A 15,397-nucleotide genomic window follows, 5' to 3' on the forward strand; every position below is an offset into this window, starting at 1 on the left:
TAGTTGCCTAGTTGGATCTTGGCTTGGTTTTTTTTTTTTTTTTTGAAATAACCTCTTTCATTCATAACCTTTGCTAAAACAAAGTTAACAAGCAGTTAATAATGTCCTCAATGTCCACTATACAGTCTCTGACATTAAGAGCATCCTTCCCTAGCTTATGGGCAACCAAGTTGCCTTCACAATGTGTGATTACAAAAACATTGTTCCAATCTGTCAATTGTTGCTTGGATATCTGATATGATCATACCAAAGTTGCTTTCATCATTCTTCTTCTGTTATATAGCATCGACTACAATTTTGGAGTCACCTTCTAAAATCACCTTCTTCATTCCTAGTTCAAGTCCAAGGTTGATTGCCTTTAATGAAGCTGTTGCCTCTGATAGAAGTGGATTTGGAAATGCATCTTCTTTCTTTCTCAAGGTTGCCAAAAAATTCCATTCATCTCTAACTGTTGCTCCTATTCCTATTTTACAATTTTTGTTATCTACAGCCACATCACAATTTATCTTACAAAAACCTTTAGGTGGACTAACCCATATGACCCTCCTATCTATTGCTGCAATCTGATTATTCTCTTCTAACCTTGTTGTTGCACATTCTGTCATCAGTTCACTTACTCTATGCATGACTTTCTTAGGATCAATCTTGGATTGGTTTTGATCGTGAAGTGCACTTTATTAAATTTGTGGAGAAAAAAAGAGTGGGTTGAAGAGCATGTGACGGAGGTAAACTTAAAATCGAATCAAACGTTGTCCATGTTTGTTCCTTACATATCAGTGGGCCAGTGGCCCAATTCTTTCAGCCCAAACCATAATTGAAACTAGAAAGTTAAGGTGTACCAGCTCGCTCTTCCCAAGCCGAAATCTTAACTTGTGTTTTTCTTTTTCTGGTACAATTTGTTTGGTTTAACTTTATACTTCACTCCCCCTTATCCTTTTTTATTAGCGGTTAAATAAATCCAATAAATCCAGCCCATTGGCGTAGGCCCAATTACCTCACAAAATTCTTAATCTTTTTGTTTTGTTTTTTTTACTCTCCCCCTTTTCTTCCCACACTTACCTCTGCGCAGCACCCCCGCTGCCCTCCGGACTAGGCCGCCGCCGGTGAGTACTTCGCCCCCTCTGTCTCTTTTTCTCTCGCCACCTCTGTGTTTCCCGTCGCCGATTGCAACACCACCCATGCCGGTAAGTCCTCCACCCGTATCTCTCGTGCGCTCATTCTCTCTCTCTGCACCGCCGCGTGGCAGCGGCCCCCCTCCACACGCCGCTGGTGCTCCTCGCATGTTAGGTTTTGGTTTCTCTCCCTCCTTCCGTCTCTCGCTTTATCTCACTTGGTCTCACTTTCTCTCCCCCTCCGTGAGTAGGCCTCCCCTCCCCACGCCGTCCCATTCATTCGCCGTCGCCGCCTTGCCTCGCCGGCATGTCTCTCTCTCTCTCTCTCTCACCGAATTCTCTTGCTCCCTCTTTCTCTCCGTTTTCTCTGTTTAGTTTCTCTCACCCCGTAAAATCCCCTCTTGGTTTCTCTCTCTCATTTCGTTCTCTTTCCGTTGTAGGATAAACCGTTTGACCAGTGGAGGCCACCAGAGCTAGCAGCACCGCCTCAGACCACCACGAATCATCTCAAGGCGGCGTCGCGTCGCTCTTGAATTCGACTGACTACTGCTCTGAGACTGGGTAAGATACTTGAGCTTTAACCTCGTAACCACATCTCAATTTTGATTGGTACCAACTCGAAATTTGGGTTATCTCTATTTGTATATTGGAATTTGTAGATTTAGTGATTTCGTGTTGGTTGATATTGGAGGGACTCTGCTTGTAATGTCATGGATAGAGGAGGGGAAGGATATAAAATTGTAGGTTGGTGTTTTGATGCGTCGGAAATATGTTTGTAAATGGTAATGTGTGTTGTGGTGAAATTTAAGCAAATCCATGGAAGTTGGGTTAATCTATTGATTAGCGTGGATATTGTACTTGGTCAATGCTTTTTTTAACAAGGCTCTTGTCTGTTTTAATGCACTTAGCTTTGAGTTAGAAGAATACGAAGAAGGGTATGTAGAGGCTACACTAGAGGGGCCAAATCGTAGGGTGAAAAAAAGTATGCAGGAATAGTACACGGATGTCTAACAAATAAAAAAACAAGAGAAATGAAAAGGAAGAAAGAAAGTGGTCAGTTTTGTATGTGGAATTTTAACAAACAATTAAGCTGCTTCTATGGCTGTCGGTATTTTGTTTCTTATTCTTCTATGGCTGTTGTTTCTCTTCTCTTCATCTACATCACTCTTTCTGCTCATTGCAGTTGGTGACTTTTTTGGCTATTTTCCCCATTATCCGTTATAGGGTCTAACTTTAACGTTTAAAGCTGGCTGTTTGAGTGATGAAAATTTTGTTAAGAATATAATACAAATTAAAAATCTAACTCTTCCTATTAGCTTAATCTTTAAGGACAAGTTGTGATTTCACATGGTATCAGAGCAGAAGTCCTGAGTTCAAACCTTGACTCTACACTCTACTCCATTTAATTAAATATTTCACGTATTGGGCTCTCCCATTGAGGGTGAGTGCTAATAATATAATACAAATAAATAAGTCTACCTATTTCCATTGGTTTAAGCTTTTGAGACAAATGGTGATTTTACAAATTTTGCCTTCCGATTAACTAGTTTACACTTCACTTTCATCTCTATAAAGACTATCTTCTTTCTTCCATTTTCTTTTTATTTTATTGCTTACCATTATCCTGAAAATAATTCTCAATGGTTTTGGATGTCTGGTGGTGCTTCATTTAGAATTCATTATTGAGATATAACTTTGGACTTCAATGATTGCCTTGGTTATTTGGGGAAAGTGACAACTATTGCTTATCTTTTCTTTTAAGAAAGCTGATTGTGTTGATTTATAAACGGCTTTTGATTTCCATTTATTGTTTTTTCTTGTGATTAAAACTCAAGTCTTTGTGATGTATCAGACCATATTGTCGATTGAGTTGATTCCCTTTATCATTGCTTGGTTAAGCGATTTCCTTTTACATGTTTTTGTTGTCTCACTGTGGTATTTTAAAAGTTCCATTGTTTTTTTTAACATGTTGGAACTACCTATAAATCAGAAGTTCGGGAAAGGATTTATTTTCTAAGCATGTTTCGTTTGTGGGTTGAAGTTGCTTGATGTTGGAGAAGAGCAGGAACATGATGAATGCCTGTGGTGTAAATTCATTTTGTTGCCAGTTCTCCTCCTTAGGAATAAGTCAGGTGAATAGTTGGGTTCCAAAGTTATTTTATTTTGTCATGCCTATTTGTTATCCATGCTTAATCATCTGGATTTCTTTCGTGGCCTCATTAGGTTGAGAAAGCTGAGGTGGAACTGTTGCTGAGGTCCAGACTCTCAAAGTGCACGATTTCCTTCCTTCAAAATGCAACAAGGTCTACTATCTTCACTGCAAAGGCAAGCAAGAACAATTAAGTTCATCTTTTTAATTTTCCCTAAGATTTGGGTTTGTTTGAATTAGTGTTCATTTATATATTTGTTCGCATTCCAAATTTCCCCTTTAACATGTAGGCACTGAATGTTCCCCATGTGAAATGCTCACTCAATCATGGTGGAGAACTGCTAGCTAATTCCAAAGCTGTTGGGAAGTATGCCACTTATCTTTTTGCCATTTTCAGGAACCTTTTGTCAATATCTAATATAGCAGTTCCCCAAATTTTTTCAGCCATTTTCTTTGTTGTGTGGATGTTTGGTTGTGCTTTACCACTCAATGAAATGTCATTCTAGTTCTTTGGGGGATAGTCATGACAGATATTGTTATTTTCCAGATTTTCACAATTACTCCGGATTTCTTCCTTGGAATACAGGAAAACAATAAAGCATGGAAAGAGAGAGCACCACTTGTGGAAGACAAGAGATTGGGCTGGGTCTGGGCAGAAGGCACTTGGTCTTGTTAGAACTGTATGTTAATTGACCATTTCCTGGTGTTTCACATTGCTGTTTTTCTCATTCATTTTTTTTTTTTTTTGTAAACCTTAGGAACACATACTATTAGGTTTTAAAGTACTATTCTGAAGAATCTTCAAGTATTTGAAGTAGAAATAAAGGTGCTAGGTTCTGTCTGTAATTTCTTTAATTTTTCATATTTTTATTTTGATATTGAAGCTTTATGGACTTCCTAAAGAGAAAGAAGCTGTTTATGGAGCATTAGATAAATGGATTGCGTGGGAGACAGAATTCCCACTGGTTGCAGCAGCTAAGGCTTTACGAATCTTGAGGAAGAGGAATCAATGGAAGCTTGTAATTCAAGTATCATACTTGCGCACTTTGTTCTTTCTTCCTTATTGTGGGTTATCCATGATTGCATGCTGCAACCTTTATGAACTCTGTTCCACATCACAATTGTAGATGAATGATATTCCATTAGTTGAATGTGCCAGCCACTGAAATTGATTTTATGATATATATATATATATATATGGTGTAAGATTTACTAAGTTGTACATTTTAGACTGGCTCAATGTGAGACCTCAATGAGCCTGACTCCTGGAGTCATCTTAGTTTGTGTACAACCATAAATAGCAGACCTCATTGATAGCAAAAATTAGGCTTGCTTGATGTCGTAACATGCCAGGATGGCCTGACCTTCTTCTTCTCTCTCTCTCTCTCTCTCTCTCTCTTCTGTTTAGTCTTTGGTAAATTAAGTCTTATTAGGTTCTTTATTTGAAATCTCTGTTTAGTTTTGTTTTTATAATATTTTTTATGGTATAACAATTTTAGAATAAACTTCGATACTTATTTGGGTTTCTATGTTTGGCTAGAAAAGGTGAACTGAATCTTGTTGCTATAATTCAAGAGGTAGGCCTTACTCTATAATAGTTAAATTTAAGATAATTATCTGCATGTTACTTGTAAAAAAAAAAAAAGATAATTATCTGCAGGTGTTTCAATGAAAACTTGAAACCTCTCCCTTTCTCTCTCTTAGATGAACATAACGTGAAATTCTGTGCTGAGTGGAGCCGTCTTATGTCAACTTATCGTAATATATTCTCGTATCTTCTTTATCTTTTCGTTCCCCTTTATATTTTTTGTTCTGTGAGAACACATTAGGTCAAATAACATATTCTTTAAAGGAAAATTGGGTTCTTTGGAAGGGGCATGCTTAATCCCACTTGATTGCCAAGCAATATATCTCATTCTATAACTTGTAATTAGGTGTTAGGTGATTGCAGTTGTATACTTCGCTATGCCTATTTACCAGTTTCATTAAAGTTTTATATTACTTATATATATATATATATAAATCTCATTCTGTAGGCTGTGGAAACTTAAGGCACCCAGTGCTTGGGTTAAGTGTTCTGCCCTTTCTTTTGGGGACTTCATCTTGGGCTCTAAAATTTATAGTTTTTGTAACGACTCAAGAAAAGCTCAAGCAATATCTAAAAATTGAAATTATAGTTCAAAATGACCAGCTAATGTTACAATTGGCACCTCATGAAGTCATTAAAAATTGCAAGAACTTTTCTCTTTTAGTCAATGTGGGATCCTATTTTCCATGCATATATACTCAATCTAGGATATTACAAATTTTGCTAGTAGTGATGGTGGTAATGGGAATATACCTAAATTAAAGGCCTTTAATTTTGTACCGGATCTAATTCACTGACTGAAACCTGAAGCTTAAGCTGAAGTGGTTTGTTTGATATGGCATGAGTTACACAGTTCACTGGTTGTTGAATGGGTTGATGGTGAATGTTATGAGTTTTGCATTAATTTGCCATGCAGCTTCTAACTGCAAAATCAAGCTGTGAATCTCAAACATGGTCGAAGACTAGAGGAAAATTATAAAGAAAAGAAAACGGAACATTGTGGCCGTTGTCTGCTGTCAGAAGTACAATGTCTTTCAGATGAGATAATAATTAAGGCCTACCTGACATTCATCCTGTGTATGGGTGATGCTCTTTGTTTTTAGCTAAATGCAGGACTTACAAATGGTTTTTGTACCAAAAAGGTATGTCTGCCCCCTGAAAATGAAGAGTGGAGGGTTAGGTTGCAGGTTCAATCCTGTTCAGGTGAATGCGCTCACTTGCCTATTAGTAAAAGGAAGCTGGCTCCAGACTCAAAATATTGTATTATAAATATAACAAGTTATTAATAAAATATTCATAACAAGTTTGTATGTTCCTGAATAACCGACCCTACATTGCTAAAACATAAGGAAAACAATGAAAATTTTGGTTAGATCTGTGATTTATAATTTTATACGTACCTGCATAAGAAGACAAATCGATTGACTATATGCTCTTATCGCTAATTTTCTGTACAATCATCACAGTAGACTAAGTTATATTAGTTATGTGATATTTTCCAGCTTCTATTCTAATTAATGTTCCTTGGTAATGTTTCAGCTGGCCAAGTGGATGTTGAGCAAAGGTCAAGGAGCAACAATGGGAACATATGACACCCTTCTACTGGCATTTGATATGGATCAGAGAGTAGATGAGGCTGAATCATTGTGGAACATGATTTTGCATGTACATACACGTTCTATCTCAAAGCAATTGTTTTCTAGGATGATCTCTTTGTATGATCATCACAGCATGCAAGATAAGATAATAGAGGTATAAGGATTGCCATCTTATTTGCTTTCTTACACTTGGCTTACATTCTATGCAAGAAACTGCTTCTTCTGTTTCCTTGCTGTTTTTATACTTGATGTTTTTGAAAAGTGTTGAAGATACTTAAGAAGGTCATGACGCTACTAAAGTATCCATTTTCTTTATGAAACATTCAGATTTTTGCAGACATGGAGGAGTTGAGTGTAAAACCAGATCAAGATACTGTCAGAAGAGTGGCACATGCCTTTGAGAAACTCAGTCAAGAAGATAAGAAGAAATTGGTTCTCAAAAGATACAAATCTAAATGGAAGTATATCCACTTCAAAGGGGAAAGGGTCAGAGTGAGAACGGATGTGTGGGATGAAGATGAGGCATGAGTCTATTGAAGCGGAACCTTTCGGGATTAAGGCCCACATCATTGGCTTTCCGTGTTAAACCTTGCTAATTAGAGGAGCACCATTCAAGATTTTATGGATCTTGCAGCTAGGCCGGTAACATCCGCTTGAACTTTCCTTTAGGGTCCAAAGTGACGACTTACGGGTGGACTTTTGTCTGCATCCAAATCTGGAGTGACCTGTTGATGGAGATATGTACAGATAAATGGCAAGATCCACTGTAATAACAAACAAAGGATAGTTTTGCTGTTGTAACATAGAAGGATTTCATATTTGTCTGTTTCCATAGGATTAATGTCTTGTAACCTTAATCAATTTGAAGCAGAGAAGATCCAATTTTATTGGATTTTTTGGGGAATTAAATACCTTTCTCTGCATGCAGCGACAATGCAGGAACAGTTCTGAGGAGATGGATATGTGGTAGTGAACGAGGAAGAGGAATTGCAGATGGCAGTTAGATTTCTCTAGAGGTGAAAAAAAAAAAACAGGTAAACTGGACCGAACCCACCGTCAGGTACCAGATTTGGTCCGGTACCAGATTTGGTTCGGTCCGGTATTGGTTTCTTTTTTTTCAAAACCGGTCAAAATTGGTTCGGTTCCAGTTATCATTTTTTCTAATATCGGATCGGACAGGTTCATATATATAATATTTAATTTTTTATATTGTATAAAATAAATTTTATATGATTTTTTATATTATATCACAATTGATAATCATCCACGCATTGCATTTTATATATATATATATATATATTAATTATGTGCTCACATAAAATACTAGAGACAGGCTAGATAATAATGTTGATGTGTAAGTTGGTACAAAATTGGAAAATAAAATATAATTAACATGACAGAATGAAATTATATAATCATAAAAAATAGCATTCATCCGCGGTAATGGCTGAGAAGGATTTCGACAATTGATAGGACATGTAGTCTTCACAAAAATGGCTTATTATGCAAAGGAGGTTGTATAAAGTAAAATTAAGCTCTTTTTTTTTCATTTTTTTTCTTTTAAATTTTTATTTTATTTTATTTCAAACTCTTGAGTAACTATGAATGATGTACAACAAGTAAACTTAAGTCGTGTTTGAATAAAATTAGATCATATTTCACTCCTAAAGTTTAACCATGCATGTACGTACAAATTCAATTTGTTTACTAAACCTTATCAATCACAACAGTTTTTAAGGGATTTTCTATATATCGATGGGTCATAGAAAACATGCTTCAGTATTACTGGTGCTGATTTTTCAAGTCAATGGATATCTTCATGTCCACTGTCTGCTTAATTAAACAGCCTACTTAATTAATCAGTGCATGACCTTTCAAATGTAATGACTTGACCATCAACGTACGTCATGACTTTTTTTTCATTTTAGATTAGATCGATAATCCCAATTCACATTATTAGCAGATGTCCTCTCAATCGTGAATCCACTTTTTTTTTAAATCATCTAATAAAGGGGTCTTACATTTGTAAATTGAGTATGAACGCTATAATATATACTAACAAATACAATCTATTAATAATCCACCTTGATGACCTCTAATAAATGAGCTTGGAAGACCATAATACTCGGATCTCATCTTCGTCAATGATCCATGCAACCACGAAGTCAATCCCTAACATGTCATCACAAATTGGTCAATAAAGGAACGATAAAGGAGAATACACTGAAGAAGAGCATTGAGAGCTCATCGAGGAAAGTATACTTCTAAGCTTGTCGGCTGTTTCACGAATAAATTCACTTGTTGTGAGCAGACATCTCTCCTGAAATTGAAGGCACGATTTTCATGCTTGAAGAATTCATATTACGTTCAAGTATTTTACAGTGCAGCATTTGAATGTTCATTCATCCATGAAAGGAAACAAATCAATGATGATCACGTACGTTGTGCATCCACCCAAAATGATGATCACTAATTTCATTATTAGCTCGCTTCGAAGAAGCGAAAAAAAAAAAAAAACATAAAAAAAGCCCAATGTCATGTTTTTAATCCTAGAAAATTTAAAACGGCCAAGCCTTAACACTTGGCCGAGAACTGTAGTACTTGAAGTATATATGAATAATTGCCTTATTTCTTCTATCTGCATCCCTATAATCTTGGAACTGTATAAAGCACAAAGGAACATAAATCACCATGAAATTATAACTATGCTAAAGATACTGCCATTGGACTTCTCACAACATGGAGTCCGTCGGTCCAAGTATACCACCCAAAAGAATACTCATCCTTGTTAAGCGTGCTTAGCATCTCGCTTCTTACATTAACTGTGATGGTGAAGCTCTTCTTCTGGCCAACATGATCAAAGAACAAAATACTTGGGGAGGCCCTTATGGAGAATCCCAATGGCGGTCTTGCAGTAAAGAAGTATACGCTCTTACTTCCACCAACGTTTGTGACTGTTCTTGTAACGGTCACGGCGCCATCGAGATTGGGGATTGCTAGGGACGGGTAGTTGAGGTTCATTGCGGCTAGTGGCGATTTGGGACACTTGAATTTTGGATAAATTTTGCTGATTGACCCAAAGGTGCAGAGGTAGTGAAGGTAATCGGAGTGCGAGGCATTGTACACTAGGCCAGGGTCTGCTGCTTTTGTGGGGCTGAAGTGGCCGGAGCCATATGCAAAGGGAGTAGCATGATTGCCGGAGTGATCGCTCAATGGCAATCCTACGTTGTTCGTCAACTTGGCTGCAAAGGCAGAAATGTTGAACTTTAGAATATGTTGCATGGCCATGGCAAGCAAAGACATGGTATTAACATCACAACGTTTGAAAGTACTAGAATACTTATATCTAGAGCTTAATACACAAGGGAGAAACTAAAATACTTCCTACCTCCAATAGATCTTAAAGGGTATCACTTCCACTTTACTTAACTCGATATGTATGAAAGGAGTGTAGTAAAAAAATATTCACAAGTACCTGTGGTCATAAGGGCTGATCTTATTGCAGCGCTGCTCCAAGTAGGGTGGATGGCTTTGAGAAGTGCAGCTGCACCAGTCACATGAGGGCATGCCATTGAAGTCCCAGACAAAATATTGTACTTGACAATTCGTTTATCTTCTGCCAACTTTGTAGGAGCATCGCCCTCGCTCCATGCTGCCAGTATATTCAGTCCTGGAGCTGTGATGTCAGGCTGTAAAGTAAACCAAACAAACAATTGAAAGTAAAATTAATCAAATGTTCAAAGCCGTAACATATGGATTATGGAGTTTAGTTTTGTTGAATTCGTGTGGCTAGAAAAAAGATTAAAAAGAAAACTCGTATCATAAATGCGTGAAAATAGACCTGCATGCAGAAAGTTTAATTACCTTGAGAATATTAAGGTCAATGACATTTGGACCTCTACTAGTGAAGGCAGCCATGAATGGTGCTGGCTTGGTATGCAGCACTGTCCTTCCTGGTATGATGATCGCCTTTGGATTCTCTGTAGAGTTGATGTATCCAAGGATTCTAACTGCATCATTATAAGCCACTGCAGAGGCAGGAAGCACGTGAGCATCACATGGTAACTCGCCGCCGGCAGCCTGAATGTTTCCAAGGATAAGACCAGCACCACCAGCCCTCTTCACTTCGAAGCCTTTTCCAACTCTTGTCCCAAGACCTCTCATGCACAACACTATCTTTCCCTTGGCCTTCTCAGGTGAAAGAGAGTCGGGGAGGCATTGTCTGCAGCAATGATTAGTCCAAATCATTAAGCAAGTCAAATTAGCCAAAGTCTTTGTTTTGATCACTGAAAGCAAGAGTCAAATTAGAGAGAGAGAGAGAGAGAGAGAGAGAAATTACCCTAGAGCGTCTTTGGTCATGTTTGGATTAGCAATATCTGCTGCGTATACTAATGGGTACAACTTGTTGTCCAGCTTAGATGGAGCCACAGCTTGCCCCTAGTAATTAGTCAACAAAAAGTGAAACAAACCAAGGCAAGGTTCATGATCAATATTTCAAGAGTAAAAACAAAAACCAAGGCAGCTTAGATGGATCATCACCGTTGGATGTTTGATTTGCAATTTGGTAGTACAGTTTTGTTAATTGTTCTCCTTAATTTATACAGAAAAATTTCTCAAAAATGCTAATTCTAACTAAATTCAAAAGAGACGTGTAAACTATTTTGTAACATTTTCCAACTCTTTACCTCAATTCTCAGACCATTTCCCAACACAACAGGAGAGACAAACTCGCGGTCCACGCTACTAGCACCAACGGTGATGATCCATGGAGCAATGTTTGATAAAGTTGAAGGTGTAGGGCCCGAGTTCCCAGCACTACATGAAACTACTATGTTTCTCTTCGTGGCATGGAGGGCTCCAATTGCAATGTAATCATCCGTATAGTTAACAGGTTTATCAGTCCCAATGGAAATGCTTAGAACATTGACACCATCACCAATGGCATCGTCCATGGCCGCTAACATGTCTACCTCATAGCATGTGTTCCCGTCTGCTTTCGAGTGGCCTGGTACTGGCCAACAGGCTTTGTATATGGCGAGGCGGACGAGTGGTGCTCCGCCAGAGGCAGTGCCAAGAGCGAAGCCTCCAATGGCCGAGGCATTGGGGACCATTCGGCCTCCAACTGTTGAGGCAGTGTGTGTCCCGTGGCCATCTTTGTCGCGGGCTGACCGGTAATCCTCGGTGGTGTTTAGAGGGCCGGAGTATATCTCATAAGCCTTGAGATAGTACCGAGCTCCAATGAGTTTCCTAGGAAAATGCCAAAAGTGAAATGAATTTCAATTATATATATATATAATACACAATCACGATAGAACTCATCCCACAAAAGTGCTTGTGAAGGAGAGGGTGCCTTTCTCAATATAAAGCCACTAGCTGGATTGCTACTAGTCGATGTGGAACAATCCCTCCCCCTCCCTCCCCGGGGGGCCCTTGCCATGGACCCATACCCACCTCGGGGGACCCTTGCTAGGAGGACCCAGCATACTCACCGGCACATCATTTGGCTCTGATACCAATCAAGTTAGAATTCATCTCACAAAAGCGCTTGTAAAGAAAGGGTGCCTTTCTCAATACTAGCAGGATCGCTAGTACTAGTCGATGTGGGACAATCCATATATATATATATATATATATATAAATTGTCGAAGCCCCTCTCCCTCTCTCTGATCTGATCTGTCTCTCAAAGTGCTTCAAAGTGATGACATGATGATCCTCTTATGGGGGGAGGCTACGGATGCCTGGTGCAGCATTGACGTTAAGAAAATTCAACCAAAGTTAATTTTTACACATTTTTTATTTTGAAGATGGTATAACCACTAATCCTTTCTTCTTCAGTGCATGTTCTTTTCTAAGCTCCTCCTTAATTTATTTAAGAAATGGAAATAATTCGGAGAAACTCCATTAGAGTACTGCACGTAGACAATAAACGAAAGGACTGCAGGCAACATATATCCAGCTTTCACCAAATAACATCTCCTTGTCGCCATAATTAATATTACGTACCTCTCATAATTAAACATCTCCTCTTATAATTTGATATATTATATTAAATAATATTAATTTATAAATTTATTTTTATAAAATTCCTTATTTTCCATCTTTGAATCTCATGTTAATTAAACGACACGGTACAGAACACATATGTTAACGCATGCAGGCTGCATGCCGTGATGATCTGAACACGTTGTATGTCTTGGAAAATGCCCCATGATACAAACGCCAATTAACAATCTAATAATTAAGCAAATGTACATGATGATGATGATGATTAGCTAACCCTCTGAAAGAGACATGTAAGTGTAGAATAAGGGACTTTGATTCAGAAGAAATAATTCCGTATATGAGTAGGGCAAGGAAGAGTCATTTTTCACAATTATTAAGACTGGAAAACAGCCATTGATCAACAAAAAGCAGCATGCATGCAGTAGAGATCAGATTAAGCAAGCTCACCTATTACAATGGGATGAGTTAAAGGCAACACCAGTCTGACAGATTCCCTTCCATGATTTTGGTATGGGGCCCATCCCTTCATCACTGAAACTCTTTGATTCTGGCCACACTCCTGAATCAAATCACTACTCATCATGCATGCAGATCACATGTAGTGCATATTTGCCCTCATCTACATGCAATTATAACATCATACAGTAGTACCTACTGGTATCTATGTATGTATAGTTGCTAAATTACAAATTAGATGAGAGTACGTTATACGTACAATCACATGCATGTCATAACAATCAATATTGGGCCAAAATTACTAGCTATATGATCAAATTTGTATCGAAATTGTTACCACTATCCAGGACCCCAACTATGACATCTTGTCCATATCTGGCCTTGGACAATACGTGATCTCCTGATCCCTTCCACCACGACTGCTTTCTTTCTCCCTCTTCTAATCCTACGAACTCCCATGACCTTGTCGTGTGCAAAGAATACTTTTTTGGGTCGCTCCGGGAAACCGATACCACTTCTTCCAAATCTGTTCAAAACCATGCATTGTTTTAATACTACAAATATATATATATATATATATATATATATATATATTGAGAGATAGAGAGAGAGAGAGTACTGAAAACAAATCAGCGTGTGATGGTTTTGGTAATTTACCGGATAGCTTTGTGGCTTCTTCGGGTGTGAGCACTGCTGCGAAGCCATTGATGCTGTGCTTGTAGCTGTAAAGGAGAGAAGCTCTGGCTTCTTCCTCAGTGTTTTTCACAGAGAGCAGATATGAATGATGAGTTTCTTCAATCTCATGCAATGCTTTTTCTCCACTGTGGTCTCCAAAGTACACTATGTAAACCTGTGGAGGCCCAAAAACAAAAAACACATGAGAAACGGAAAAAAAATATGGTGTAATGACAAAACTTTGATCTGTAGAATAAACCTTAATCATGAGAAAATGATGAAAACACGAATACATGAAATTCTTAAGAAGAGAGAAAAACCTGTTTTTGTACACATGAGGCTAGGAAAGGGAGGAGGAGGAGGAGGATGATAGAGATAATGGAGAATCTCATGATTGGAACTAAAGTCTAAAATGCTAATGACGACGTAGTGTACCGTTCGGAGGATCATAACGGGATATTTATATCAGTTTAGTGAGTCTTAAGGAAGCAGTACTAGTAATATCCAAATCAAAAAGGGTCCCATTTTTGTAGATCAGGGACCTGGATATATGCTAACTATCCCCGATTTATAGTAGTTGTAGATGAAGTACGTCTCTAACACTGATTTTTTTATTTTATTTTTTATTAATTTTTTAATAAATGTGTGGGGTACAACGTACTGAGTAGAAAGAACTCGATATATAAAAATAAATTAAATCTGATCTATATCTCGGCCTATAGCCAACTGTTAGCCTGATCTTATGAATTCTGCACGATCCAACTTGAGGAGTAATTGATCACTTTCCTCGAGTTTTTTGTATTCGATTTGTTTTGATTTTCCATGATCTGAATGGAAAGATATTCCTAAATTTAATTTAAATAAAAGGAAATTAAAGAATCCAGATTTTGATAAATAATTATAATAATTTCCATTCATTAATTATTTTCCATCTGAAGTAATTTTTCAAATTTAGTTTCCGGATATCGTTAATTAATAAACGACGTACGTACAGACTTTCATGGTCTCACGCTTTCTTTTGCTCAATGATTTGAATCCGTTACAAATTAATAATTAAGACTATGTACGTATATATATACATCAGTTTCTAACGATAGAATTTGACACCATTACGTTTATATATATATATATATATATATATATATGTATGTATGTATATATGTATGTATGTATGTAACGACTCAGTCTAATAACTTTAATATCAGAATATTTATAAAGATAGAGTTGCAGAACAAGACTTAATCCAAGAAGGCGTACAATGGCCTACATCATGTACATAGATTTAATTATGATTTTTATGGCACATATTTTAAAAATTTTAAATAAATACTTCTGCACACTCTCATTTATGATTTTAATATTTTAATTCAAAACGAGTACTCTATTTATTATAAGAAATATTTGTGTTTAGATGTTTGAAATTGAAAATTTAAAATTCAAAAATTTAAAATTGAAAACTTTTTGTGTTTAAATAGTGCTTAAATGTTGAGATAAGATGAGATGGTTTCAAAAGTTTATGAAGCCAAACCAAACCTTATTCTCTATATAAGACTATATATAACGATTGTTTTATGTTATAGGTCAAACAATAAACCACACATAGTAAATTCATTTTAGGTTGCATTTGGATGTTGAGTTGAGTTGAATTCTTTATGAATAGTAGTGAGTTGAGATGGTAGAGTGAGTCTTGTGAGATCCACCTAAGATGAGTTTAAATGTATTTGAATGTTAAGATAAGTTTAGATGCATTTATAAATTAAAAAATGTTATAGGTCCCACGTGTAAAAAATTGTTGAATTGAAAAAGATTATAAGTC

At 37.1% G+C, this 15,397-nt stretch overlaps 2 protein-coding genes across 10 annotated transcripts; one reads left to right on the forward strand and one right to left on the reverse strand.

Moving 5' to 3' along the window:
• Positions 1-1,010: 1,010 nt before the first annotated feature.
• LOC108998073 (pentatricopeptide repeat-containing protein At4g18975, chloroplastic) lies at positions 1,011-7,351 on the forward strand. Of its 9 annotated transcripts, XM_035688092.1 has the most exons (10): positions 1,024-1,184; positions 1,364-1,421; positions 1,553-1,673; positions 3,154-3,244; positions 3,336-3,437; positions 3,552-3,628; positions 3,848-3,941; positions 4,146-4,289; positions 6,389-6,601; positions 6,775-7,351. In XM_035688092.1, the coding sequence occupies exons 4-10, from the start codon at positions 3,161-3,163 to the stop codon at positions 6,973-6,975; spliced, it is 915 nt and encodes a 304-aa protein (XP_035543985.1). In that variant the 5' UTR covers positions 1,024-1,184; positions 1,364-1,421; positions 1,553-1,673; positions 3,154-3,160; the 3' UTR covers positions 6,976-7,351. The 9 variants fall into 9 exon arrangements, with proteins under 9 accessions (XP_018830068.2, XP_035543982.1, XP_035543986.1 ...); XM_018974523.2 differs by lacking the exon at positions 1,364-1,421 and having other exon boundaries at positions 1,011-1,103; positions 3,103-3,244; XM_035688089.1 differs by lacking the exon at positions 1,364-1,421 and having other exon boundaries at positions 1,011-1,103.
• A 1,629-nt stretch (positions 7,352-8,980) lies between these two features.
• Positions 8,981-13,973, reverse strand: LOC108998030 (subtilisin-like protease SBT5.6). Its single transcript, XM_018974457.2, has 9 exons — positions 13,902-13,973; positions 13,564-13,756; positions 13,244-13,432; positions 12,898-13,009; positions 11,133-11,694; positions 10,787-10,884; positions 10,312-10,669; positions 9,923-10,136; positions 8,981-9,689 (listed from the first exon to the last, which is right to left on the reverse strand). The coding sequence occupies exons 1-9, from the start codon at positions 13,971-13,973 to the stop codon at positions 9,151-9,153; spliced, it is 2,337 nt and encodes a 778-aa protein (XP_018830002.2). The 3' UTR covers positions 8,981-9,150.
• Positions 13,974-15,397: the final 1,424 nt, after the last annotated feature.

Source organism: Juglans regia, chromosome 3 (genome assembly GCF_001411555.2).
Source record: "Juglans regia cultivar Chandler chromosome 3, Walnut 2.0, whole genome shotgun sequence".
NCBI classification, from domain to species: domain Eukaryota; kingdom Viridiplantae; phylum Streptophyta; class Magnoliopsida; order Fagales; family Juglandaceae; genus Juglans; species Juglans regia.

Bases quoted from the DNA above. Each gene is read 5' to 3' on its own strand.
- LOC108998030 (XM_018974457.2), bottom strand. From the start codon at position 13,973: ATGAGATTCTCCATTATCTCTATCATCCTCCTCCTCCTCCTCCCTTTC. The intron at 10,670-10,786 runs GTAATTTCTCTC...TCATTGCTGCAG, and splicing joins ATGACCAAAGACGCTCTAGG to ACAATGCCTCCCCGACTCTC. The intron at 9,690-9,922 runs GTACTTGTGAAT...CTGCCTTTGCAG, and splicing joins ATCAGCCCTTATGACCACAG to CCAAGTTGACGAACAACGTA.
- LOC108998073 (XM_018974523.2), top strand. From the start codon at position 3,161: ATGTTGGAGAAGAGCAGGAACATGATGAATGCCTGTGGTGTAAATTCA. The intron at 3,245-3,335 runs GTGAATAGTTGG...TGGCCTCATTAG, and splicing joins CCTCCTTAGGAATAAGTCAG to GTTGAGAAAGCTGAGGTGGA. The intron at 3,629-3,847 runs GTATGCCACTTA...CTTGGAATACAG, and splicing joins AATTCCAAAGCTGTTGGGAA to GAAAACAATAAAGCATGGAA.